Source organism: Oncorhynchus mykiss, chromosome 6, assembly GCF_057628025.1.
Source record: "Oncorhynchus mykiss isolate SJ-2025 chromosome 6, ASM5762802v1, whole genome shotgun sequence".
In the NCBI taxonomy this organism is placed as follows: Eukaryota; Metazoa; Chordata; class Actinopteri; order Salmoniformes; family Salmonidae; genus Oncorhynchus; species Oncorhynchus mykiss.
The window spans coordinates 18,200,021-18,227,490 of NC_143027.1; the positions used below are offsets into that span (position 1 = coordinate 18,200,021).

The following is a 27,470-nucleotide window of genomic DNA, read 5'->3' on the forward strand; positions in this document are numbered from 1 at the left end:
CGGCTCTGGCGGCTCCATGCAGACCGGCGGCTCTGGCGGCTCCATGCAGACCGGCGGCTCTGGCGGCTCCTTGCAGACCGGCGGCTCTGGCGGCTCCTTGCAGACCGGCGGCTCTGGCGGCTCCTTGCAGACCGGCAGCTCTGGCGGCTCCTTGCAGACCGGCAGCTCTGGCGGCTCCTTGCAGACTGGCAGCTCTGACAGCGCTGGACAGGCGGGAGACTCCGGCAGCGCAGAACAGGCGGGAGACTCCGGCAGCGCTGAACAGGCGGGAGACTCCGGCAGCGCTGAACAGGCGGGAGACTCCGGCAGCGCTGAACAGGCGGGAGACTCCGGCAGCGCTGAACAGGCGGGAGACTCCGGCAGCGCTGTAGAGGAGGAAGGCTCTGGCAGCGCTGGACAGGCGAGGCGCACTGTAGGCCTGATGCGTGGTGCTGGCACTGGTGGTACTGGGCAGAGGACACGCACAGGAAGCCTTGTTCGGGAAGCTGCCACCGGAGGGCTGGTGCGTGGAGGTGGTACTGGATAGACCGGACCGTGCAGGCGCACTGGAGCTCTTGAGCACAGAGCCTGCCCAACCTTACCTGGTTGAATGCTCCCGGTCGCCCTGCCAGTGCGGCGAGGTGGAATAGCCCGCACTGGGCTATGCAGGCGAACCGGGGACACTGTGCGCAAGGCTGGTGCCATGTAAGCCGGCCCAAGGAGACACACTGGAGACCAGATGCGTAGAGCCGGCTTCATGACACTTGGCTCGATGCTTACTCTAGCCCGGCCGATACGAGGAGCTGGTATGTACCGCACCGGGCTATGCACCCGCACTGGAGACACCGTGCGCTCCACAGCATAACACGGTGCCTGCCCGGTCTCTCTATCCCCCCGGTAAGCACAGTGTGCCCCCCCCAAGAAATTTTTGGGGCTGACTCTCGGGCTTCTATCCGCGTCGCCTCCTCATACCAGCGCCTCTCCGCCTTCGCCGCCTCCAGCTCTTCTTTGGGGCGGCGATATTTTCCTGGCTGAGCCCAGGGTCCTTTACCATCCAAGATTTCCTCCCATGTCCAGAAATCTGGATTTCGCTGCTCCTGCTGCCGCTGCCTGTCACCACGCCGCTTGGTCCTGTTTTGGTGGGTGATTCTGTTAAGGTTTTCTTCCTGTGATAGAGAGGAGGCCCAAAATGCAGCGTTTCTTTAATAAAGAAAATAACGAACAATACAAAACACTAAACGTACCGTGACAAACCGAAACAGCCCTATCTGGTGCAAACAAACACAGAGACAGGAACAATCACCCACGAAACACTCAAAGAATATGGCTGCCTAAATATGGTTCCCAATCAGAGACAACGATAAACACCTGCCTCTGATTGAGAACCACTCTAGGCAACCATAGACTTACCTAGACAACTCTACTATACCACAATCCCATTACCTACAAAAACCCCAAGACAAAAACCACATAAATAACCCATGTCACACCCTGGCCTGACCAAAATAATAAAGAAAACACAAAATACTAAGACCAGGGCGTGACACAGTCACATAATAGTGACGTTCTAAGAACCTCACTAATGACACATCTTGTTGCAACATTACAGTGATGTCTCAACAACTAAATTGGGCATTAGGTTACACTTTGTTTGGATAGTCCCCAATAGATGACAATAGTTCAATATTTACTGAAGATCTATAAACCAACTATACTAAACAAAAATATAAACGCAACATATAAAGTGTTGGTCTCATGTTTCATGACCTGAAATAAAAGATCCCAGAAATGTTCCATACGCACAAAAACAGCATACTCATTACACAGGTGCACCTTGTGCTGAGGACAATTAAAGGTCACTTTAAAATGTGCAGTTTTGTCACACAACACAATGCCACAGATGTCTCAAGTTTGGAAGGGAGTGTGCAATTGGCATGCTGACTGCAGGAATGTCCACCAGAGCTGTTACCAGAGAATTGAATGTTAATTTCTCTACCATTAGCTGCCTCCAACGTCGTTTTAGGTCATTTGGCAGTACGTCCAACTGGCCTCACAACCGCAGACCAAGTGTAACCACGCCAGCCCAGGACCTCCACATCCAGCTTCTTCACCTGCGGGATCGTCTGAGACCAGCCACCCGGACAGCTGATGAAACTGAAGAGTATTTCTGTCTGCCCTTTTGTGGGAAAACCTCATTCTGATTGGGTGGGCCTGGCACCCAAGTGGATGGGCCTATAACCTCCCAGGCCCACCCATGGCTGCACCCCAGCCCAGTCATGTGAAATCCATAGATACAGTAAGGGCCTAATGAATTTATTTCAATTAACTGGTTTCCTTATATGAACTGTAACTCAGGAAAATCTTTGAAATTGTTGCATGTTGCGTTTATATTTTTGTTCAGTATACTTGGGGCTATCCAAATAAAGGGTTACCTGGGGGAGGTTTCTTTATGTAATCAATAGTGCTATATATGTTTCACAAGTTATTATTATCCTTGCTACAGAGAGCACACTGATTTAAAGAGGGTATGATTCAATGTTCCAAAAATATTCCCCCCATTTGTGTACTTTGATGTAACTTAAGGATGAGCCACTGCATGAAGCCAAGGTAGTAGAGCACAAAGTTGACAGTGCTGAAGAACACTACAATGGGCAGAACCTGAAGAGCGAGAGAAGAAATAAGTGTTTGGTTTCTCTTTTCTTTCCTCTCTCTGTAATTGTCTCAGTCTCACATATACAGACATACTCATATGATCCTCTATCAAGAATACCAAGAAGTGATCTGTGTATTTGTCGCCAAAGACAAACTGAGAGCGGGTGTCAGTGTAGGACAGAAACACCTGGGTGACAGAGGAGAGATGTTTCAACACAGACTGAAGTATTGAGGTCAGTCTTTACTAACAGGCCAACTTTGCTCTTTGTCTGAGACATATGATTATGCTGATGAGAGTGACATTAGCTATATGGTCCAAATAAAAACAGGGGCTTTTTTTGCTGGCTATTATTTGCAATATCAGTGATCCAATAGATTGCCATTTTACCCTTTGGCTGAGTATCCCTGGCTGGTACACAGTATGTGTACAGTACCTAGACTTGATGGCCCAGCCAGTCTACAGCAGTGAATCCTGCTTTGGTTCTGAGGATGATGAGTCCAAATAAGAAGAACTGCAGTACCGCACCCCGCGGTAAAGTTCGCCGTGACACCTACACACAGTTAAACACACAGACTTGCAGGGAATCACACACAAACACATATAGGCACAAGATCTGTCAGAACTACCGTGGCCGGTCTTTGGACCCATGCAGAGTTGAAGTATCAAGGTGTGTGTGTGTTCTCACTTTTCCATACACTGAATGGGTTCCAGCATGAGCAGTACAAAGCAGAAGACTGGAGAAAGACTAGCTGCCGTGTTCGCTGTTTGGCCCTGTCAAAGACCAGCCAGCACACCGCTGCCATCAAAAGCAGCATACACACCACAGTGCATGCACAGACAGACAAACAGATAGACAGACAGATACAGACAGAAAGACAGACAAAAGAGGGACAACAATGGGAATCACCAAAAAGGATGACAAAATACAGGAAAAATGTGATATCATACAAAGAAAAGAGAGTGAGAAAGAAAGAAAATGCAGCTCTCACCAAATGAGCCAGACCATGTGTGTGTTGAGGGTGCTCCTGGTAGGTTGCAGGCTGTCCCAGCGGCAGAATCAGTAGCGGCCCATGAGCCAGTCCCTCAGCAGGAAGAACACAGCCAACAGGGCCAGAGGCCGCTGCAAGTTCTGCACGCACGCTGCAATCACCGCGGCAAGGAACTTGAAACACACATAATCTGTGTCTGAAATGGCACCCTATTCACTATGTAGTGTACTAATTTTGACCGGACCCACTTCGGACGAACTCCCAGACAACTCTGTATGAAACCTAGACAGCTGCAAACGTATGTGATTATCACACAGAAAGAAAAGTCACATAGACATATGCAGCCACACAGACATAACATCCAACTGTTGAGATAGAAGGAAAGTGTTGGATATAAACATACAAACACACACATTATTGATGATGAAAATGACCCACATCCCTGAGACAGCAGATATACGCGTAGTCTGTTGACGCTATGAACCAATCCTTACATTTTACCTGCTCTACCATGAAGGAAATTCATTTCAGGGTCATATTCATTAGATACCCAATGGATGTAAACAGACTGAATTAGGGAGGGAATTTGTACAATGACAAACACTTATTTTTAAACTACACCCTCCCTCAGTGATGGAAAACCCACTCACTCTGATAACCTCTGCAAACACTAGGTTATCACATTTGGTGTTGAATTGAATCACCAAGTATTCATATTGCTGTGAGACTCCTGTGATCCTGTGTGGCTCAGTTGGTAAGATCATGGCACTAGCAACACCAGGGTTGTTGGTTTAATACCCTAAAACACCAACAACATAGACATACCTCTGATAAGAGTGGGTTGGTGGAAATCAAGTCATTCAAACGCCTTAGATATGTGTCAGTGAACCAGGTCACATACATTTATCCTTACATTTAGCAGATATCTTTATCCAGAACAACTTAAAGTAGTGAGTGCATACATTTTCATACTGGTCCCCCATGGGAATCAAACCCACAACCCTGGCGTGGCAAATAAAACCAAAAATGTAAAAGCGCCATGCTCTACCAACTGTGCTACATGGGACCTCTTGTTTCAACCCGTATTTTGCTGTTCTGGGTGCCATTTGTTTTTGCATCATTAAAGTGCTCCGGCCCATTTCTGCTCTCCTGCGCCTGACTTCGCTGCTACCAGTTACGCACCGCTTACAGGGGATCCTAATAAAATACCCCCAAAATACCAAATACAGTGGACTCGTCACTAACACATTCAGTGCCTTCTGGAAACTGCAGTTACAATATTTCTGTATAATTTTTTCAAATTTAACTAGGCAAGTCAGTTAAGAAGAAATTATTACTTACAACGACGGCCTACCAAAAGGCAAAAGGCCTCCTGCGGGGACGGGGGCTGGGATTAAAATAAAAATATAGGACAAAATACACATCACGACAAGAGAGACACCACAACACTACATAAAGAGAGACCTTAGACAACAACATAGCACGGCAGCAACACATGACAACACAGCATGGTAGCAACACCATATGACTACAACATGGTAGCAACAACATGGCAGCAGCAGAACATGGTAGCAGCACAAAACATTGTACAAACATTATTGGGCACAGACAACAGATGTATGCAAGAAGGTAGAGACAACAATGCATCATGCGAAGAAGCCACTGTCAGTAGTGTCCATGAGTAGTGTCCAGTTTGAGCGTTTTTTGCAGCTTGTTCCAGTCAGCTGCAGCAAACTGAAAAGAGGAGCGACCCAGGGATGTGTGTGCTTTGGGGACCTTTAACAGAATGTGACTCGCAGAACGGGTGTTGTATGTAGAGGATGAGGGCTGAAGTAGGTATCTCAGATAGGGGGGAGTGCTGGCCTAAGAGGATTTTATAAATAAGCATCAACCAGTGGTTCTTGCGATGGGTATACAGAGATGACCAGTTTCCAGAGTATAGAGTGCAGTGATGCGTTTTATTAGGAGCATTGGTGGAAAATCTGATGGCCGAATGGTAAAGAACATCTAGCCGCTCGAGAGCACCCTTCCCTGGCGATCTATAAATTACGTCTCCGTAATCTAGCATGGGTAGGATGTTCATCTGAATCAGGGTTAGTTTGGCAGCTGGGGTGAAAGAGGAGTGATTACGATATAGAAAACCAAGTTTAGATTTAACCTTAGCCTGCAGCTTTGATGTGTGCTGAGAGAAGGACAGTTTACCGTCTAGCCATACTCCCAAGTTCTTATATGAGGTGACAACCTCAAGCTCTAAACCCTCAGTGGTAGTAATCACACCAGTGGGGAGAGGGGCATTCTTCTTACCAAAGCACATTACCTTTGTTTTGGAGGTGTTCAGAACAAGGTTAAGGCCTAAGAGCAGAGAAAGCTTGTTGGACACTAAGAAAGCTTTGTTGTAGAGCGTTTAACACAAAATCTGGGGAGGGGCCAGCTGAGTATAAGACTGTATCATCTGTATATAAATGGATGAGAGAGTTTCCCACTGCCTGAGCTATGTTGTTGATGTAAATTGAGAAGAGTGTGGGGCTTCGGATCGAGCCTTGGGGTACTCCCATGGTGACAGGCAGTGGCTGAGACAGCAGATGTTCTTACTTTATACACTGCACTCTTTGAGAGAGGTAGTTAGCAAACTTTGCCGAAGACCCCTCAGAGACACCAATACTCCTTAGCCGGCTCACAAGAATGGAATGTTCTACCATATCAAAAGCTTTGGCCAAGTCAATAAAAATAGCAGCACAACATTGCTTAGAATCAAGGGCAATGGTGACATCATTTAGGACCTTTGAGGTTGCAGTGACACATCCATAACCTGAATGGAACCCAGATTGCATACCAGAGAGAATACTACAGACATCAAGAAAGCCAGTCAGTTGATTATTGACAAGTTTTTTCAACTCTTCTGATTAACAGGGCAAAATAGAAATAGGCATATAACAGTTAGGATCAGCTTGATCTCCCCCTTTAAATAAAGGACGCACTGTGGCTGCCTTCCAAGCAATGGGAACCTCGCCAGAAAGAAGAGACATATTAAAAAGGTCAGCGTTAGGCTTGGCGATGATATGGGTTGCAATCTTAAAGAAGAAAGGATCTAAACCACCATTTGGGGGGGTCAAGTTTAAGGAGCTCCTTTAGCACCTCAGTGACTGCCTGCAGGGAGGCAGGGGAAAAAGAGGGAGGAGCATCGGGGCTAGTCGCATTAGAAGGGTGGGAGATGAGGACATGTTGGACGGGCAATGAGGCATGGCTGAGTCAAATAGGAATCCTGACTTAATGAAGTTGTGATTAAAGAGGTCAGCCACGTGTTCCTTGTCAGTAACAACCACATCATCAACATTAAGGGACATGGGCAGCTGTGAGGAGGAGGGTTTATTCTCCAGGTCTTTAACCATTCTGCAGAACTTCTTAGGGTTTCACCCACAGAGAGAGAACTGCTCCTTAAAGTAACTAACTTTGACCATCCGAATAGCCTGAGTGCATTTATCTCTCATTTGCCTGAACGAGAACCAGTCAGCCTGAGTATGCGTGTGCTGAGCCTTTCACCAAATGGAATTATTGAGGTGGAGTAACTCTGCCAGATCACTGTCAAACCAGAGGCTGAACCTGTTTTTAATTAAAATGTTCTTTAAGGGGGCATGTTTGTTAACAATACCACTGAAAATATAAAAAAAGAAGGTCCATGCGTCTTTGATAGAGGGGTTCAAGCTGATTTTATACCAATTTACAGAGGCCAGGTCATGAAGGAAGGCTTGCTCATTCAAGTTTTTTTAGCAAGCGTCTATGACAAATCTGGACAGGTCGTTTCACTGAGCAGCCATTACAAGCACAGGCTGTAAAACAGTGATCACTAAGGTCATTACATAACACACCAGACTGATACCTATCAGGATTATTTGTAAGGAAAACATCAAGGAGATTAGCCTTTTCTGGGTGTTTGGAGTCATACCTTGTGGGATTGGTAATAATCTGAGAAAGATTTAGGGAGTCCCATTGCTTCAGGACTTGGTCAGGTGGTTCAAGAATGTCCCAGTTTAGGTCACCTAGCATGACAAATTCCGACTTAGTGTAAGGGGCCAGGAGAGAGCATAGGGCAGGTACGGTACAGGCCGGTGCTGATGGAGGACGATAACACCTAGCAACAGTCAACAGCTATTTTAAAGGTTAATGCTTAAAACCAACAAATCAAATTGTTTGGGGACAGACTTGGTGGAGACAACTGAGCAATGAAGGTGTTCCTTGGTAAAGATTGCCACTCCACCACCGTTGGAAGATCTGTCTTGCTGAAAAAGGTTATAACCAGAAAGGTTAACATCAGTGTTCAAAACACTCTTTATTAACCACGTCTCAGTAATGACCAACACATCTGGATTGGAGCTGTGAACCCACACTTTAAATTGATACATTTTAGGTAATACGTTTCTAGTGTTAATGTGAAGAAAACCCAAGCTTTTACAAGAGCTGAAATCAGTGAAACAGCTATCAGAGCACAAGTCAGAATTGGGGCTAGTATATGGGCCAGGGTGTACATGCAAATTTACAGATATCATCAGCAGTAATACAATCAGGGCACGGCAGAGGACAAGGAGAGCTCTGCAGTGTTGATTTGTTATGACATTTGAATGTGCATCAGATGGCAACAAGATCATATAGTACAGCAATTTCATCAGGTAACATGAATACAAAGCTGGTGAGAGGTGGTTAGAACAGGATGGGAGGCCAAGAGTCTGTTTAACCAATAGCGAGTCAGAGTCCCGAGTGTAGGAACAAACAATCTGTCCCACGGTTGTATAAACAAGCAAGTTCATAGTCAACAAAGCATGCAGCGGCCATGAGGCAAATAGCATAAAGCACAAGAAAAAAATATAATAACTTGGGGCTAGCCATTGTAAGTTCAAAGAGTCACTCGCCCCAACAAGATAACTTGAGAGAGTAGCTATCTATGAGTCCAGTAGGCTGTACAAGTCTGATATAAAATAAATACATCAATAGTAGGCCTATACTAGTTAATTAAAGTGTTTCTGAGTAAGCTCATTTTAGGTATGCATATGTTAATTAGCATACCTAAAATTCCGATCAGCCAATTCCAATCAGTCATTAGTAAAACACCTTAGTAGATACAAATCAACAATGACTGTTACAGGAAACCCAAACTCCACTTATATACAGTACATGATAGAAATCCACCCCCTTGTAATTACAGGAAATGTCATCATCAAACACCTAATGCAGTATCCACTAAAAACTATACTGTATAAACAGCTCATCACGTCGGACTGATCAGAGGCCTGTATTTATTGTGGTAATTTACATGCAACCAAGACAAGGGCACACACCAGTATGATTCCAGACCTGTGTTCTTCCAGATTTTTATTTTTTAAAATTTTTATTTCACCTTTATTTAACCAGGTAGGCTAGTTGAGAACAAGTTCTCATTTGCAACTGCAACCTGGCCAAGATAAAGCAAAACAGTGTGACACAGACAACAACACAGAGTTACACATGGAGTAAACAATAAACAAGCCAATAACACAAACAAGTCAATGACACAGTAGAGAAAAGAAAGTCTATATTCAGTGTGTGCAAAAGGCATGAGGAGGTAGGCAATAAATAGGCCATAGGAGCGAATAATTACAATTTAGCAGATTAACACTGGAAATATAAATGAGCAGATGATGTGCAAGTAGAGATACTGGTGTGCAAAAGAGCAGAAAAGTAAATAAAGTAAAAAACAGTATGGAGATGAGGTAGGTAGATTGGGTGGGCTATTTACAGATGGACTATGTACAGCTGCAGTGATTGGTTAGCTGCTCAGATAGTTGATGTTTAAAGTTGGTGAGGGAAATAAAAGTCTCCAACTTCAGCGATTTTTGCAATTCATTCCAGTCACTGGCAGCAGAGAACTGGAAGGAAAGGCGGCAAAATGAGGTGTTGGCTTTGGGGATGATCAGTGAATGGTAGCATTGAAGGTCCCAAAGAACGCAGTGCCCTCCATCATTCTTAGATGGAAGAAGTTTGGAACCATCAAGACTCTTCCTAGAGCTGGCCGGTCAAACTGAGCAGTCGGGGGCGAAGACCCTTGGTCAGGGAGGTGACCAAGAACCCGATGGTCACTCTGACAGAGCTCTAGAGTTCCTCTGTGGAGATGGAAGAACCTTCCAGAAGGACAACCATCTATGTGGCACTCCACCAAACAGGCCTTTATGGTAGAGTGGCCAGACGGAAGCCACTCCTAAGTAAATGGCACATGACAGCCCGCTTGGAGTTTGCCAAAAGGCAGCTAAAGATTCTCAGACTATGAGAAACAAGATTCTCTGGTCTGATGAAACCAAGATTGAACTCTTTGACCTGAATGCGTCACGACTGGAGGAAACATGGCACATTTCCCTACGGTGAAGGATGGTGGAGGCAGCATAATGCTGTGGGGATGTTTTTCAGCAGCAGGGACTGGGAGACTAGTCAGGATCGAAGGAAAGATGAATGGAGAAAAGTATAGAGAGATCCTTGATGAAAACCTGCTCCATAGCGCTCAGGACCTCAGACTGGGATGAAGGTTCACCTTCCAACATGACAATGCACACAGCCAAGACAATGCAGGAGTGGCTTCGAGGCAAGTCTCTGAATGTCCTTGAGTGGCCCAGCCAGACCCCAGACTTGAACCCGATCGAACATCTCTGGAGAGAACTGAAAATAGCTGTGCAGTAACGCTCCCCATCCAACCTTACAGAGCTTGAGAGGATCTTCAGAGAAGAATGGGAGAAACTTTCCAAATACAGGTGTGCCAAGCTTGTAGCGTCATACCCAAGGAGACTCGAGGCTGTAGTCGCTGCCAAAGGTGCTTCAACAAAGTACTGAGTAAAGGGTCTGAATACTTATGCAAATGTGATATTTCAGTGATATGTTTTATTATAAATTAGCAAAAATTCTAAAAACCTGTTTTTACCTTGTCATTATGGGGTATTTATCCATTTTAAAATAAGGCTGTAATGTAACAAAATGTGGAAAAAGTCAAGGGGTCTGAATACTTTCGGGAAAGCACTGTATTTGACACCCATATATATACAAATTACATACAGCCACAGTTTGGCCACAGTCACAGCTACAAGGTATTTTCTATTCCCCAGTGATCCACTTTGTGGACATGTTTACTTGCTAAATGGCCACAGAGGGGCAGTACATGATTGGTATTGTCTTTATTACTATGGCATTAAACTACAGTACCTTTGCCAGTCCAAGCTGTAGGCCTAATTTGGGGATAATACCACAGATGAAGGGGAAGTTATTCATAAGCAGAGCCATATATTGCTTTGGTTATGGCTTAAGTATCTTTGAATACCTTTGAAGACTGAAAGGACTCTGATATTTGGGGGGAGTTTGGGGTCCCCCCAGGAGGTTGGGCCCCAGATAACATATGAACACATCATAAGCCAAAAACTATTTTTTTAAATTATTACATGTAATTAGCTTTAAAACTGCTACATTTTCTCTCAGCCTCATGGCAAAATGTGTAGAATAGCAGGGAATTAGATCAGCAATTCTTGAAACTTCATTTATATAGTGGATTTTACTTTATTCTGTTGCATTATTTGTTCTTAAAATGTACATTTAGGGGAATTTTACAAGGGAAAATGTATTTATTTTGTACTTCAATATTATTCATTTCCATGTCAGCTCTATGCCTGGAAATTCCACAGTCCCGGGCAAACGATCCCAATGTTAAACTCTCCCAAATAAAAAGTGTTAAAATGTATTTATCCAAAACTGTGATTCCTAAAAGATGTGTCTGGAGATTTGGTTAAAATTCTAAATGAATCATGAATGAGCAGGGTCAGTTATACCTTAAGGACTCTTTATTCATGTCTTCATTACATGAAGTGCAACAAGACCACTGATGGTCTGCAAAGTTCTCTAGTTTTGATAGATTTAAACAAACAATATTGGAATCACCATGGTCACAACCATAAACTGTCAACTCCATCTGCCTGATAGATTAAATTAGAATATGAATTTTGGTTCAAATATGTTACATTTATTTAGGTTTCAGAGTCATAAAACAACTGAAGAAAAACTCAATTGCTACTGTGTATACCACTTGAATGAAGAAGAAAAATGCAATTTTTGTCAAATCCGTAAAACATAAACTCTGTCAGATTTTTGTCTGACATCCACTCCGTCATAGTGCTGAAAGATCTGATAGAATGGTTATTTTTTATTGGGGATTTTCAAATGAAGAATTTTTCATATTCTACAAATGTTTCTATTGAACTTTATTTTTAGAGGCAAAAATATGTCTGTTTTGAGTGTCTGTCGTCAACTCCGTCAGTGGCTTGTCAACTGATGGGTAACCCTCTCAAGATCGATGCTTGAACAATTGAAGTATTTGCTGTGCTAGACATAAGGGATATTTGCTTTATAAACGTTGTTTTATGTTCTAAATCTAGAAAAACATGCTAAAATGCTAACAAAATTAGCCCTGGAGCATTTAATAGTGATATGAAACAAAACAAAAATAAGTTTGGATTTGTATTACATATTTGAAATAACTAATGTTATTATTAAACGATCAAGGCCTTTAAACAAGGCAACTGTTTAACCGAGTTGGTGTGTGCAGTTTTATAGCTAATCTACACATTTTGCTATGAGGGTGAGATGAAATGTTGCTCTTCTAGAGTTCAAGGATTCTTGAAAAACAGGACAATATTTTCCACAAATACGTCTTAATTCACCATAAAAGACATTTCATAAAAAAAAAAAATATTGTTCAACAATTATTTTTTTCAAGAATCCTTGAACTCTAGAAGAGCAACATTTAATCTCACCTCATAGCAAAATGTGTAGATTAGCTATAAAACTGCACACACCAACTTGGTTAAACAGTTGCGGTGAAAGAGCCAGAACCACAAACTCACCTGGGCTCTAAAACTGAAGCGTTACAGATTCCGCTATAGAAATGTAAAGTTAAATTCCGATTGAGCTGACATAATGCAGTGTTTACCGTGAACATAGTCTCAGCTAAATTTACATTTCAATCATGCTGTTGCCATAGCCGTGGGAAGTAGGGGTGCTGAGGGTGCTACAGCACCCACTGAAAAATCGGAATAAAAATATATATATAATATTTGAAATAAAGGTAGTGCACTGGGCCTTTACTAGTATTAGCGGACGATATAGACATCTATAGCATGGGCCCCCAAAAAATCTGCTTCTCCAGTTTTGACAAAAAAAAGGTAGTTGTATAATTAAGAACAGTATCTTGCAAGATTCAACAGTTGTAATTGTAAGAGTTGTTGCCCTGTCCCTTTCTTTGCAATTTCATTCTAATGGAATCCAGAAAGAACAAAACACTGTCCTCAAACATGTACATCAAAAGGTGCTATAGGCAAAGACACAAAACTCCACATCAAATTAAATATTTTTCTTGAACAAATAACCACTTTTTGTGCAGTATTAATTTACCATCCTTACAAACCATTACTGTATTGTACATAGGCTGTTAATCTAGGTTTGTACCTGTCGACTTTGTACCTGTAGACAATACACAATACAGTAATTGAGTACTTTGAGACATCAAGTGGTTTGTGATGATGTGATCTGATTAAGTGGCTCAGTTGGGAGAGCATGGTGCTTTTGCAATGCTAAGATTGTGGGTCCGGTTCCCACGGAGGACCAGTGTGAAAATGTATGCAGTCACTACTGTAAGATGCTCTGGATAAGAGTGTCTACTAAAATGGAATGAATAGACCATTTCAGTTTTCACATAGAAATAAGCTGCATTTGCAAAGTATTTCAAGAAACTGGTATATATTCCACTCATCTGCCCTACCAAGAGACAATGGAGCAAGTCATTACCACCTGCCACCTGTTTTCTGATTTACTGTTGACTTGGACTTCAAGGAAAAGTTGCATTAACTTAAATTACATGGAAAATTGTAGTAACTTGAATTTCAATTAAGCTATGTTAACTTGAATTTCAATTAAGCTATGTTAACTTGAATTTCAATTAAGCTATGTTAACTTGAATTTCAATTAAGCTATGTTAACATGAATTTCAAAGAAAGGTTATATTAATTAACATTTCACTGAACTTATTAGCAGAAAGGATTTGTTTTTCTCCTATGCTTTCTGCTACCAAGATCAGTGAAATGTAGACTAAACTGACAACGAAGAGAAGAGCAGAAATCTCAACTAGCAAGCAAGTCGCAGCAATAAAGAATTGAGTGTGTGCGCATTCACACGAACGGGGGGGGGGGGGGGGGGGGGGGGGGTTCTGGCAGAGTGAACACCTGGCATATAGGTACCTATAATATAGCACATCATTTGAATAATGTACCTGAACTATGGCATGTACCCTGGCCTATGGCCTATAGGGGCTACATCGTGTGTAAACATATTACTGAATACACTGTATATAGTCTGCACCGTACTGTGCCCAACTCCAGGTTGGAGAACCCCTATAGATTTGTAGAGACAGATTCAGCTCAGTTAACCTAACATAGTAGGCGTAAAAAGACGCCTGAGCGGAGTTCCCACTTCCGGATGTTAGCATCTTCTGTCGACTCCGCATTGGCTACAGCTCAGTAGCGTCTATGTTCTTCAATTCAGACCAAGGCTACATCTTGTGCGTCAGTGCTTACGTCACATCGTGTCTGCACATGGGGAGAGCGCGCGACTCAGAACTGGTGTTTGTGTGTGTGTGTGTGTGTGTGTGTGTGTGGTGTGGTGTGAAGGAGCCAAGGAGGCAGATTTATAACTCCATTTGTAAGGAGTCCAGCGGGTGAATGACATCCCTCCGCTGCAGTCAGGTGACATGTTATTGATTCAGTGCACACGCTGGCTAAAATCTTTATGGTTATGAAATACAGACTAATGATTTAATAAGGTGATGGAGGTTGGTACACAGCAGCTAAAGAGGGATTGATTTGTGACTGACTGAGTAGGCTAGTGCCCCTATGCCCCGCTGTGCCAGTGGGATACATCAAATGTGATTTTAGCAGATGCTCACCTGGCTGTGCTGTCATTTAGTTTTTTAATTAACACACGACTTTCTATTCGAATACATTCAGGCTGTAAACCCAGCCCCATATCTCTCATGTTCGAGCTTATGCTATTTGTCCGTTATACACGGACACAAGTCTAAAGACAAGGCCTCAGGTGAATAACCGGGAGGAGAGGAGAGCGCTTTAACCCCTGACCATCTGGAGCAATCGCAGTAGAATTGGAACGATGGCTGGAGGGCGTATTCCTGACGGCGTCTACAATCTATAACATATGTTTTGATGCTGGTACGCGCGCCGCCTCTTCCTCCGTGCACTGACTGAACAACGCGACAATAGCCTAAACGGTGTGTGCTTTCGGCTCCATCGTCTCTGTTGGTTATCTATTCATCCACGGCTCTGAATCTGGCAGACCTACACAGGACATGGTGTTTTGTATGGAATTAGGCCTATCAGTGTCATCTGTCTGAGAGTCGGGAGAGAGAGAGAAATATAGAGAGAAATAGAGAGAGAGAGAGAGAGAGAGCGAGAGCGCAAAGGAATCCTTGGCATACACACACGTCGGTGTCTCGATGTGATTTTGAGTGACTGGCTGCATTCTTGTGGAGACGAGCGGAACGGATAAACCTATTTTCATCGTCTCACCCATTTGCGCGGATAGCGGCTGGTGCATGCCCGTCTGGGTTGAGCATCTAACAGCGTCTCTTTCTGCTGGAGCTTGGCTGATCCGAGCTGTCCTTGGTCGGGCGTGGAGGGAGCCGAGATGAGCGCCTTTCGGAGGGGTAGCTGGGTGTCTCTGTTGGAGTTGTGTTGGATATTAATGGGACTGTGGAGGCTCGGGGCCGCCTGCCCTGCGTCCTGCTCCTGCAGCGGGACCAAGATCGCCTGTGTGGACCAGGAGCGGGGCATCATGGCTTTCCCAGTGCTGCAGTCTGAGCTGGAGATGGACAACATCACGGACATGTGAGTCACTGTCAATGATCCATCATCACCGTACCCAACATATATGACAGACATAGCATGCCTGCCTTATTGGCACACAATAATGAGGTGAAAAAAGGCTATGCGTTTTAGGCTATAAATATGAGTAGAATTGAAGATTCAATCGAATGGTCAAGTCTCAGTCAGTAATTAGGCTATTTGAGTTGGCTAATAAAACCTATTGTATAGTTTTTCATGGTGATCTTAAGAAAATAAATAAACAAACAAAAAGCAACAATTATAGAATGTGTGTGTGTGTGTGTGTGTGTGTGTGTGTGAGTGAGTGTGTGTGTGTGTACACGCGCTCGCGTGTTTATGTCAGTGTGAGAGAGATGGGGACACCTGGACGGTCAGAGACTGTTGTGGTGCTATCCGTACCGATTGACGCTCTTCCGTGGCCCCGATAAGAAACACAACGGAGTGGGGGAGAGGTGTAGTCCTACTCTCGCAGAAACCCATACAGTAGCCTAGTTCAAATATTAGCAAATAGGCTACTACCCCCCCAGACGCTTGGCTCCGATAATAGGCCCAACAGCCTAGAATTTTCTATTCTGAGAAATGTATAGCCTAGGCCATTTTGCTTCCATTGTGAACTAAAACTAATAGGCATACACTCAATTAATCTCCACCCACGTTTCAGAGCTGTTCAGATTTAGCATAGCCTAATTGAAGACAAACAGAGAATCATCAGGGTTATTTTAAACAAAAATAGGGCTACAGCGTTTAGAATGCATGATGTTACGAGGACATGATAGGAGCGTTTTTCTAAAGACCATAGCCGATCCTTTGATATCCATAGCCTACTGTCACCGTTATATGATTATAAAGATACAATACAAGTAGTCTAACAATGTTTATTCTGTTTATATAATAATTGACTGTTAAAAATGACAATAATTAGACGACTTGAGTAAAGGTCTATTGGAAGGTTCCTCTGTATTTCCAAACGAACTTGACAAAAATCTTAAACAAAAACTCCCGTCCCCGAAAAACACTTCAACATCTTTTAATATCGTTTGAAATGTGCTGCATAATCGTGCATCTGTCGTTCAGTGTAGGCCTACTACTTACTATTCTCTAACCTTTTTTCCCAATTTAATTTGTAACAGATATATTGCAAATCAGAGTAGCTTCTCATCCATCAATGACAAAGACCTGCATTATTACCGGAACCTCACGAATCTGTAAGTATGTTATGTGATATCTTATACTTGTGGTCATGATGGAGCCCAGATTGGATTGGTGTTGGCATCCGAGCTCAATATGATGATGTTTTTGTGTATATTTGCATTGCAGAACTGTGACTAACAGCAGGCTTACCTATGTGTCTCGACTGGCTTTCCAGAACAACCTCAAACTTCAGTATCTGTGAGTGGCTTTTATAAGGCTAAATGAATCTCAATTTGAAGGTCAAACTACAGTTCTTACAAAAAATAATTGTATCTCCTAAGACAGACAAGAACAGTTGCTAGAATGGTTGTACAGTTTAGTATTTCTTTTGGATATGTCTTTCAACTAATTATTGATAATAATGTACATTCTGATTGACAGGAATCTGAAAGATAACAACTTGTCATCTCTGTATTGGAGGATATTTCGACATTTAAACATATCAAATCTGTGAGTTGATTCTTTCAGCCCCCGACTGACAATGTGTCATCATGGATAATAAAAAATAAACGTTAGTGCATGTGTGCGCTTACCTTCATACATGTGTGTGTTCGTGTCAGTGTGTGATTCAATATTCAACACTGTGCTTCTCTGTGTGTGTAGGATTCTTTCAGGGAACCCGCTGCACTGTTCCTGTGAGAACATGTGGATGAAGCTGTGGCTGGGAGAGGAGGCTGATGCTCAGGAGCTCAAATGTATAGAGGAGGGTGGTGGGAGGAAACCTCTCACCAGGCTCAACCCCCCTCACTGTGGTAATGGCCCCAAAATACACGCACACCTCCCAATGATCATCAAAACACACACCGTGGATCTTATCTTTTTCCACAAACCACTTGCTTTAATTGAAAATTTATCCTTCCCAGCCCAATTTTTTGAAAATAATCCCTTTAATTGCTTTGCTGAATAAACTCTCTTAGATTCACATGTGGTATCATAATGACAAACCATTATGATTACCCACAAACCAAAGCTGGTCTAGGATCAGTTCACCCTTCTACTCATTAACACTCACCAGTGTGTGTTGATAACAAAGAGGAACCTGGGCCTGTACTAGTGTGCTCTGGGGCACAGAGGCTATATAACGACAATGATAACACTTATTGATCCGGCAGTCCAGTCTCCACTCCATTAGGCTGCTATTTTCGCCATCGCCACGGTTACTTGCAGGCCCCTGGAGAGACGGCAGGGGGACCCCTGTGTGAGTGACATATGAAGACGACTCAAGGGAGAGGCATGTGTACGATGCCCCAGGCCTGCCAGGCAGCTAAACACAATGAGAACCTTGCAAACCCCCTTTTTCTCTATTTTTCTCTAACATTCTCTCTCTCCCTCTCACAACATCTCTTTTTCAGGACATCTCTGTCATTCTTTCTCTGTTCATATCTCCCGCTCTCCTTCTGTCATCCTGTACTATATGAAATCCACAGCTCAGTGCAGTAGTTTTCATGTGTTGGATACAGAGGTTATCTGAGACTAAGCTATGGCCTTCACTGCTGCCTACCAATATTTATATTGGAGATGTTGATGCTGTAGGTTCTAGTGTCTAAAACTGGTTACAACCAGTAAACAACCATTGCAACCAGTTTAGCCCACGAGTTGTGTTGTTAAAGATGGACACATTGTAAAGGCATACTGTGCTTTACTAGTGTACTGTAGCTTTGTTGAGTGGGTAGGGTTAACACCGCAGCTGGCAGTGCTTGTAAGAGAGCAACTGAGACTGCTCAAGCTGTAAGGGTTGATTTACTGAAGGTGCTTCAGATGGTATGGTCTGAGTGCTGAAATGAATAGTTTTCTGGGTTCTAGAATCATTGAGAGCGTTGCCATGCTGATAAGAGTCTTGGCGACGTCCCTTAGTGGAGATAAGAGATCTGTCCATTTTATCAACCAGGACTGTCGACACTGGCCCTTCCTCGCCAGACGCTCCCATGCCATTGGCTGCGGCTAAGAGGCAGCCAATCTTCTGATTGGACACGTTGGTCACCTTCAAGTCACAGTCCCATCCTCTCCACATTTGGTTGTGTTGTTGTCTCTACTTAGAGAGGCTCCAAACTGTGTCTTAATTAATTTTATCTGAGTTGCGAGACACATGGAGTTGTAGTCTGTGTGTGACCACCGCCGTGTTTGTGCTGTGATTTTGAACTAAGATTGCATTGAATCTCCCCTTCGTTTTCATTGGCAGTGGTTCCCATGGCGACTCTGAGCCCATCCAAGGTGACGGTGCAGGAGGGTGCTGATGTGGTGTTGACATGCAACACCTCTGGAGCGCCCTCTCCTGAGCTCATCTGGAACATGATCCCACTCGTCTCCTACAATGAGGTCAGTCACCACCGTCGCCCGCCACCAAAAATCCCATGGCTGCATCTCAAATGGCACCCTAGGTCAAAAGTAGTGCACTATATAGGGAATAGAATGCCATTTTAAATGCACCCATGAGTAGGGACAGGAGTTTTACTGACCACGTGACCTGACCCAGAAAAACTCTGTGCCCATGTTACTAGGGCCTCTAACTTGGGCCCAGAGTTGTTCCTGCTCACGTAAGACTCCTGGACCTACCCATCAGCAACAACACTAATCCACCAGTTAAAGGCACATTCCTTCTGTTAAAGGGCGACTGCACTTCCTGATTTGGCCTCGTTTTAGATTTGGTTCATTAAGAAATGCTATGACTGATTTCAAACGTGAGTTGGTTTCAGGGTGTGGTTTGATGTGGGTGTCTCGTGTGTGTTCGCAGGTGGGAAGAGTTAGCCAAATGATTTAGCCAATTAGCTTCAGCCAGCTGGTGTGCAACCATGGTAAAGTTGGTTTGACTTTTGATAGATTTGGGGATAGTTAGGGACCATCCATAAACTACACAATGTAAATGGGACTTTTAGTTTCCTCATTAAATTCTTTCAATATTTGTAGTTGGTTTGAAGTTAAGTTATTGGAATTGGGAGCTATTGACCTTTTAAAATATTGTCCCATGTACATTCTATAATTTAGTGATTGTCCCTAACTAGCCCCATAGGGATATCAAATGTCAAACCAAATTGACCAAGGGCATTATGATCAGCTCTTAATTGATTATTACTTTATGGGTGCTGCCAGCTGTGTGCATGTGGGCAGGATTGAAATAAACCCAACCCAAGGAAAACTGTTATGGTACCCTTCATTCCTTGACACTATTTTTTACTATCATTTCGCAAATCTCAGTTTTGGACGAGACTGACTTTATGACCAAAATTATACTATTTACACTATGTAGTCAATTTAATCTGGCAGCCTATTTAGTCAGAGGTGCAGATGCAAAAATAAATGGTATTTATTTAACAGTAAATGAGAATACTGGATACAGAGCTGTATTTACAAAATATACAAAGGCAGAAAAATGTAGAAAAATGTGTTAACAGAAAGAATTAACTTGAAAAAACAAACTTACTTGGCCAATAGCAGAATTACCTCAGCTCGAAGGAAGACTAAGGTAAAACGCCTATAAACTCACACGTCTGAGTATATGGCAGAGCTATAGCATCATCAACATGTTGCCTAGACAAACTGAATGAGGCGAACAGGGATCCTAAAAGGACCTACCCTTACCTAGCATAAACCATTCACACCTTTAAACAGATGAATTCTTAATGAACAGGGATAATATACACTTTAACGGCCGTACTGTTTCACACTATATATATATTTTACAATGGGCGTGGTCAGCTTTATATAATGCAGATATTTTAACAATGAGGCTTTTAACCAATTATTAACCAGCATTGGCCTATAATGTTACTTGCTAATCTAGGCGTAACACCATTTGTTTGTCATAGGTGCTCAGAAGAAGCAACACTATGTCAAAAAATTAACAAGACACTAGGGAAGGATATCTGTTTAGAAATGGTAAACAATAATCTTACAATAGCACTAATAACCAGCAACAGGTATTGTGTTTGCAAAATAGTTTCAAAATAGTTGTGGATGGGTAAAAGCATTAGTAATATGGAGGAGGTGGGTGCCTGACTCACTGTGTCTCTGCATGGTCCTCTGCAGATTGAGGCCTCAGGGCAGGTGTCTGAGCTCCATCTCTATAACCTCTCCTCACTGGACAACAACTGTAAGATCACCTGCAGCGCTGAGAACATTGTGGGCGAGAATGAGTCCTCAGTCTTCCTCGACATCCTCTGTGAGTTCCAAACATGACTCTAGACAAGGAGGGAATAGAATGAGAATAATACCGTTGTCTTAACTAGTTTTTCTTCTGGACCATGTTTTGTCTTTATTCCCCCTTTTGCTTCTCCCTCGATCTTTCTCACTCACCCGTTCTCTCTTTCTCACTCATCCTTTCTCTCTTTCTCACTCACCCTTTCTCTCTTTCTCACTCACCCTTTCTCTCTTTCTCACTCACCCGTTTTCTCTCTCCCTCCCCCAGTTCCCCCTAACATCAGTAAATTGAGTGATGCCTACTCAGACCACCACTGGTGCATCCCATTCAGTATGTCTGGGAACCCAAAACCTGATCTCCGCTGGCTGTTAAACGGGGAGCCGGTAAATGAGGGACCCTACATCATGACTATGATCCATGACTTCTCTGAGAGGGAGTTCCACGGCTGCCTGCAGCTGGACAGCCCCACACACATCAACAACGGACCGTACACCCTGCTGGCCAGCAACAAGTACGGACAAGACCGCAAGACCGTCGAGGCTCACTTCATGCTTGACCCCTTTGATGGAGGTATGTGGTGTGTAGTCAACCCCTATCCCACTTGTGTCAATCTGAGAGGATTGGATAGTCTGTAATATAGCAAGAAATCCACCTGGCCTATCAAAGGGCAAAATGGAGCTATTACCATATCGCTAACACCTATATGTCCAATCTTCTCAGATTTACTCAAGTGTTTAGGGGGTAGGGGCTAGGGGTCAAATTACACTTAGGACAGGGGTGTCAAACTCAATTCTTAGAGGGCTGTGTCTGCTAATTTTTGTTAATTATTTTCAATTGGTGTCCAATTAGACCTAGACAACCTGTTGAGGGGAGTTCCTAACTAATCTATGACCTTTATTTCTCAATCAAGTACTTTTTGTATTTTACCCAACAGGAACAGTGACAGAACCACTTTACTATGGTGAGTGGCTCTTCAAATATTTACATGCAACATTGACTGTCTAAATTGCTCATTGAACTGTTGAGAGAATAATTCAATGTTCTTTACTTTAATGAATACCAGATGTCCTGACACTAAAGATGATTGACTTGAGAAGTACTTTAAAGACTGATTTCTGAGTTTTGCTTTTTGTGTTATTGAGTGTTAATAGTTGATTTTCTCTTCCCTCTCCTCACACCCTGGATCTGGGCACCACAGACCCAACTACAGGTATAGTTACTCTCCCTTCACATTACCCAATCACACAGCAGAGGTTAACAAGTACATAGGCCTATGTCACTCTGACACTCAGAGGGAATACTTTACTTGAAAGGTAACTATATAAGGACTTCATAACACATTCATTACCCAACCCATATATACTGCATTCATAGGTAGCACATGCTTATGTCAACAACCACAAGACATAATACAAATATTGTTATGAAGTGCTTATGTAGGTATCCCTCAAGTAACGTGTTGCCCACAGGGACAGGGACATTTAATCAACTTCATTGTCATTGAGGGATACTGTAGCATCTGCTGTCTTCTCTGCTCTTTGAAAACAGAGGACACACCTCTAGAGCCACCAGAAGACAGAGTTGCTGTAAGTCACACTCTAAGTCACCTCTTTATGTGTGTGTTTGTGGGAGCCTGTACCTGTTTGTGGGAGCCTGTACCTGTTTGTGGGAGCCTGTACCTGTTGTGGGAGCCTGTACCTGTTTGTGGGAGCCTGTACCTGTTGTGGGAGCCTGTACATGTTTGTGGGAGCCTGTACCTGTTTGTGGGAGCCTGTACCTGTTGTGGGAGCCTGTACCTGTTTGTGGGAGCCTGTACCTGTTGTGGGAGCCTGTACCTGTTGTGGGAGCCTGTACCTGTTGTGGGAGCAATGCTTATAACATTTTGTTTATGTTTTTATACAATATGTTTTACCACTACTTTTAGTAGTCGTACTACTATCTAGGGTTGACAGTGTGTTTAAGTTTTATATTTCATGTTTTTATATGGTAGGTGTATCTTGGTGGTAGTAGGCTACACACTGTGACACATGGTATTTTGGAGTGGTAGTGGTGGTCCTAGCTCAACAGCTTTGTCATTCTTTCAGGTATATGTGGTCGTAGGGATTGCAGCAGTAGCCTTCATGGGTTTTCTATTGATGCTGGTCATCTTGAAATTCGGGGGAAACTCAAAGTTTGGAATCAAAGGTAAGTCCCTTTACACAGTATACTACTGTAGCCTATGGGTCTTTCTCTCCAATCTGAAATTGCACCCTATTCCCTAAATAGTGCACTTATTTTGGCACTGGCACAGTATAGGAAGTAGGGTACCATTTGGGATAAAACCATAGAGTGGGATCTGAATGGTGGTAAAGAGGTACTCAGACATTTCTAGTGAATAACATGCATGTGGATCTCCGTCTCAATGTCTCACTATACCTTGTTCCATACTAATCATCCGCCCATGCAGATAACGCTGCACTGTAGCTCGTCTCTGTCTTTACTGATGCTGCTATTGAATAACGCAGAGGGACTGAAGAGGATTTAGATACTAACCCATATTAGGAATAACAATAGAGGTGTAAACTGACTGTCACTCAAATCGCTGATGTTGTATTGTTTGTACTAATAATTAACCATACTGGGAAATGATATGAGGATCAAAGTGTGACTATGCCTTCAAAAATACCTTTTGAACGCTATCCTGAAATCCTCTATTTGCAATGGATTGAATTCCGACCTGAGTGTGTGTATTTTGGATGAGATTGTGTGTGTAGGAGTATGGGAAGGCCAGGGCTGCCTCAGTGTGGTCAGTTATTTTGGTGCTGATTGATTTATTGCCCCTCTGAGGGGAACGGGTGTGAAAGGAAGAGAGGGGGAGAAGTGGTATCTCCTTTCCTCTGCGGAAGTGGAGGATGAGGTTCCACCGGAGGCGTCAGTTCCTCTCCTTCCTCTGTACGTGTATGTGTGTGCTTTTCTGCGCGCACGTGTGAGTATCTGAGTAGGAAGTTAGCTGGAGTTTCAGCGTTGTGTGTATCTGAGCAGGAAGTTAGCTGGAGTTTCAGCGTTGTGTGTATCTGAGCAGGAAGTTAGCTGGAGTTTCAGCATTGTGTGTATCTGAGCAGGAAGTTAGCTGGAGTTTCAGCGTTGTGTGTATCTGAGCAGGAAGTTAGCTGGAGTTTCAGCATTGTGTGTATCTGAGCAGGAAGTTAGCTGGAGTTTCAGCGTTGTGTGTATCTGAGCAGGAAGTTAGCTGGAGTTTCAGCGTTGCCTGCAGGAACTTTCACTACGCGTCTCTGTCTCTTCACTGCAGTTTCTATTCTCTCCTTTCTGATGGAGGAAGTGACACTCCTGTCACTCAAAATCATAATCCACACTAAAATAGAAAGTCTGGGAAACTTGAAATGCCCAAGACACACACTTTCACTATTATGACCCACATACCGCAATCTTTATAAAGACACATTGGAGCCAAGTGAAGACTGACTGATCTCCTACTGTGTATGGCTAAAGAAGTTCTGCCTTCACAAGGGGCTTGTATTCCTTCTCACTGCAGTCCTTGTATGTAATGTATCCTGCTCATAGGCTGGTGTACAGAAGTGTAAAGCAAAAGACTTTCCCAATCCACTAACATACCGTACACACACACACAACAGACAAAATGTGTGAAGAGACCGCACTGAACACTGTAGGGTGCTGTTCAGGAGCATGTGAGACATCTAGACACACTTTCTCTGGATGCCTCGGTGCATAACACACACACACACACACACACACACACACACACACACACACACACACACACACACAGTAAAAGGGTGTACATGGTGGAATACACGGTTCAAATGAACCTGTTACTGCTCTTCTGTTATCAATAAGATGTGGTGTACAGTAAGGATCAGAGGTTACTCTTTTTTACTCTACACTGTGTTTTCAGAGAGTTAAGGATTTAGAAGATGTAGTCTCCATATAGAATAAGTTCTGAATACTTTTCTGTGATGGGCATCATAGAAAAAGAAGTTTGTCAGGTATTGGCCAAAATACATTTTAATTAGAGTATCTGTCTTTACAAATATGTTGTTACATGAGAAAACAGACCTAAACCTGTTTGAAATTCCTCTGACCCTTAAAGTCCCAGTGCAATCAAATATGTGATTTTCCTGTGTTTTATATACATTGAGTATACAAAACATTAGGAACACCTTGCTAATAATGAGTTGCACCCCCTTTTGCCCTCAGAACAGCCTCAATTCATCGGGGAATGGACTCTACAAGGTGTCGAAAGCGTTCCACGGGGATGCTGAACCATGTTGACTCCAACGCTTCCCACAGTTGTGGCAAATTGGCTGGATGTCCTTTGGGTGGTGGACCATTCTTGATACACATGATAAACTGTTGAGTGTGAAAAACCCAGCAGCGTTGCTGGGTGAGCCTGGCACATGCTACCATACCCCGTTCAAAGGAACTTAAATATTTTGTCTTGCCCATTCACCCTCTGAATGGCACACATACACAATCCATGTCTCAGTTGTCTCACGGCTTAAAAAATATGATTTAACTTGTCTCCTCCCCTTCATCTGCACTGATTGAAGTGGAATTAACAAGTGCCATCAATAAGGGATCATAGCTTTCACCTGGATTCACCTGGCCAGTCTTTGTCCATAATGTTTTGTACACTCAGTGTATATTTCCACACTATAAGGTTGGAATATCTCTGTGACATTTTGGTGGGATGGAGTTTTGGCCTGCCATGGTGACATCACTAATGACAGCTAGTTTTCAGCTAGTTTTCAGTTTCCCCCTCCCTACTCCCAGACAGTCCTAGTAAAATTCATACTTGAGAAATTGCTCTCTGAAAACAATCACAGTAAGGTACTTAATTGTTTCTCAGAAATAATTTGATATTGAGATAAAAACAGCTGCACTGGACCTTTAAAACAACCTTGGTTGGTTTGATAATTAACTTTTCTTTGGAATGGCAAAAAAAGAGAGAAGAGCAGCAGAAAAAAATAGATAGATGGAGAGAGAGGGAGCGAGCGAGCACTGTATGCTTATCAATGATTCAGGAAGGCAGGTATCAGTTTTCTCTGTGTTTGGAAGAGTGCCGGATGATCAATACATCCCTCTCAAGGTCAGAAGTATCTCTGATAGGACTCGACAGACCATGCTCACGCTGCGTGTTCTCCTCCTCCTGCAGAGCACACTTAGGCCCTGTTCCATTCCTGCCTTCATGGACCTCCCTCGCTCCCTGCACTACCTTTTTCGGGATCTGTACAGAACAGGGCCCATGGTTCCATAGGTCTCCAGAGGACCATAGGCACAACGGCGATGAGTAACCTTTCCAAAGATCGGAAGTTTTGTGCTCCCAGAGCTGATGTAGGCTTTAGCTCAATGGGCTATCCATATGGAGTATGCAAATGACCTGGGTTCAATGCCTGGGAGGACACAAACATGATACAGGGGGACACACACAAACACACACACAATGTTCCCCCTGAGTACTTGAGACATGTGTGGAATGCTTTTGTGACAGCCTGTGGGAGTTTGAAGTCACTTGTTTCTCTTTGGTCAATCACAGATAAAGTGCCCACTTGAGGGGTCAGAGGTCAATGTGTGTATGAGAGATGTGTCGACTGGACAGGCAACAGCAGATCTCTTCCCTCTCCCATAGCGACAGGAAATGTGTGTTGGAGTATTAACTCAGGGCCTAGTCACAACCTTCTCTTCCACCTTCTAGAGCAATTTTTCCTGCTCAGGCCACATAGGAAAGGATATACTCTATGACATACGGGGCCATACGTGCAAACATTAGAAAACGTTTAGCTTTAACCTGGACCTCCGTCTCAAAATGCGCATCAGCCAATTAAAATCACTGACGTAGCTGACGTGATCCAACACTTGTTTATGAAAGAACACATAACAGAAGTCCAATGGTACGTTCTGGTACTAGATCACATGTGTTTCACTGACTGGTCATGTACACGGTGTACAAAACATTAAGGACCTTCCTAATATTAAGTTGCACAAACTTCCTTTTACCCTCAGAACAGCCTCAATTCGTCAGGGCATGGACTCCACAAGATGTCAAAAGCATTCCACAGGGATGCTGGCTCATGTTGACTCAATGCTTTCCACAGTTGTGGCAAGTTGGCTGGATGTCCTCTGGGTGGTGGACCATTCTTGATGCACACAGGGAACTGTTGAGCGTGAAAAACCCAGCAGTGTTGCAGTTCATGACACAAACCGGTGTGCTACCATACCCCGTTCAAAAAAACGTAAATATTTTGTCTTGCACATTCACCCATTGAATGGCACACATACACAATCCAGCGTTTCCCCCTTTCAAATGTAGAATTACATGTATTGTATTAATGTGTTGAGAAGAGAATAATAAATGTAATGAGGAACTTCTTGTTGGAGTCCCTCTTGCAGACCGACATGTAGGCTTCTGACACTGCTACATAAATAATTGTCACTATTATAGGCTATATTACATAGACATGTAGGCTACACTTACATTTATATGCGTTATTGTAAATATCCACTTAGTCACATATGCGTTATTTGAATCTAGCGTCGAGGACCAGCATTGAACAGTG

The 27,470-nt window shown here is 43.3% G+C and overlaps 1 protein-coding gene across 1 annotated transcript in view; it reads left to right on the top strand.

Annotated features, from left to right (window-relative positions):
- Positions 1-15,297: 15,297 nt before the first annotated feature.
- Positions 15,298-27,470, top strand: part of ntrk2a (neurotrophic tyrosine kinase, receptor, type 2a) — a 57,914-nt gene continuing 45,741 nt past the window's right edge. Inside the window, exons 1-12 of the mRNA XM_021605433.3 lie at positions 15,298-15,572; positions 16,700-16,774; positions 16,887-16,958; positions 17,142-17,210; positions 17,364-17,512; positions 18,940-19,076; positions 20,784-20,916; positions 21,163-21,465; positions 21,830-21,856; positions 22,094-22,105; positions 22,444-22,481; positions 22,980-23,079. Of these exons, the coding sequence (XP_021461108.1) occupies positions 15,373-15,572; positions 16,700-16,774; positions 16,887-16,958; positions 17,142-17,210; positions 17,364-17,512; positions 18,940-19,076; positions 20,784-20,916; positions 21,163-21,465; positions 21,830-21,856; positions 22,094-22,105; positions 22,444-22,481; positions 22,980-23,079 (1,315 nt within the window). The 5' untranslated portion in view covers positions 15,298-15,372. The remainder of the gene's footprint in view (positions 15,573-16,699; positions 16,775-16,886; positions 16,959-17,141; positions 17,211-17,363; positions 17,513-18,939; positions 19,077-20,783; positions 20,917-21,162; positions 21,466-21,829; positions 21,857-22,093; positions 22,106-22,443; positions 22,482-22,979; positions 23,080-27,470) is intronic.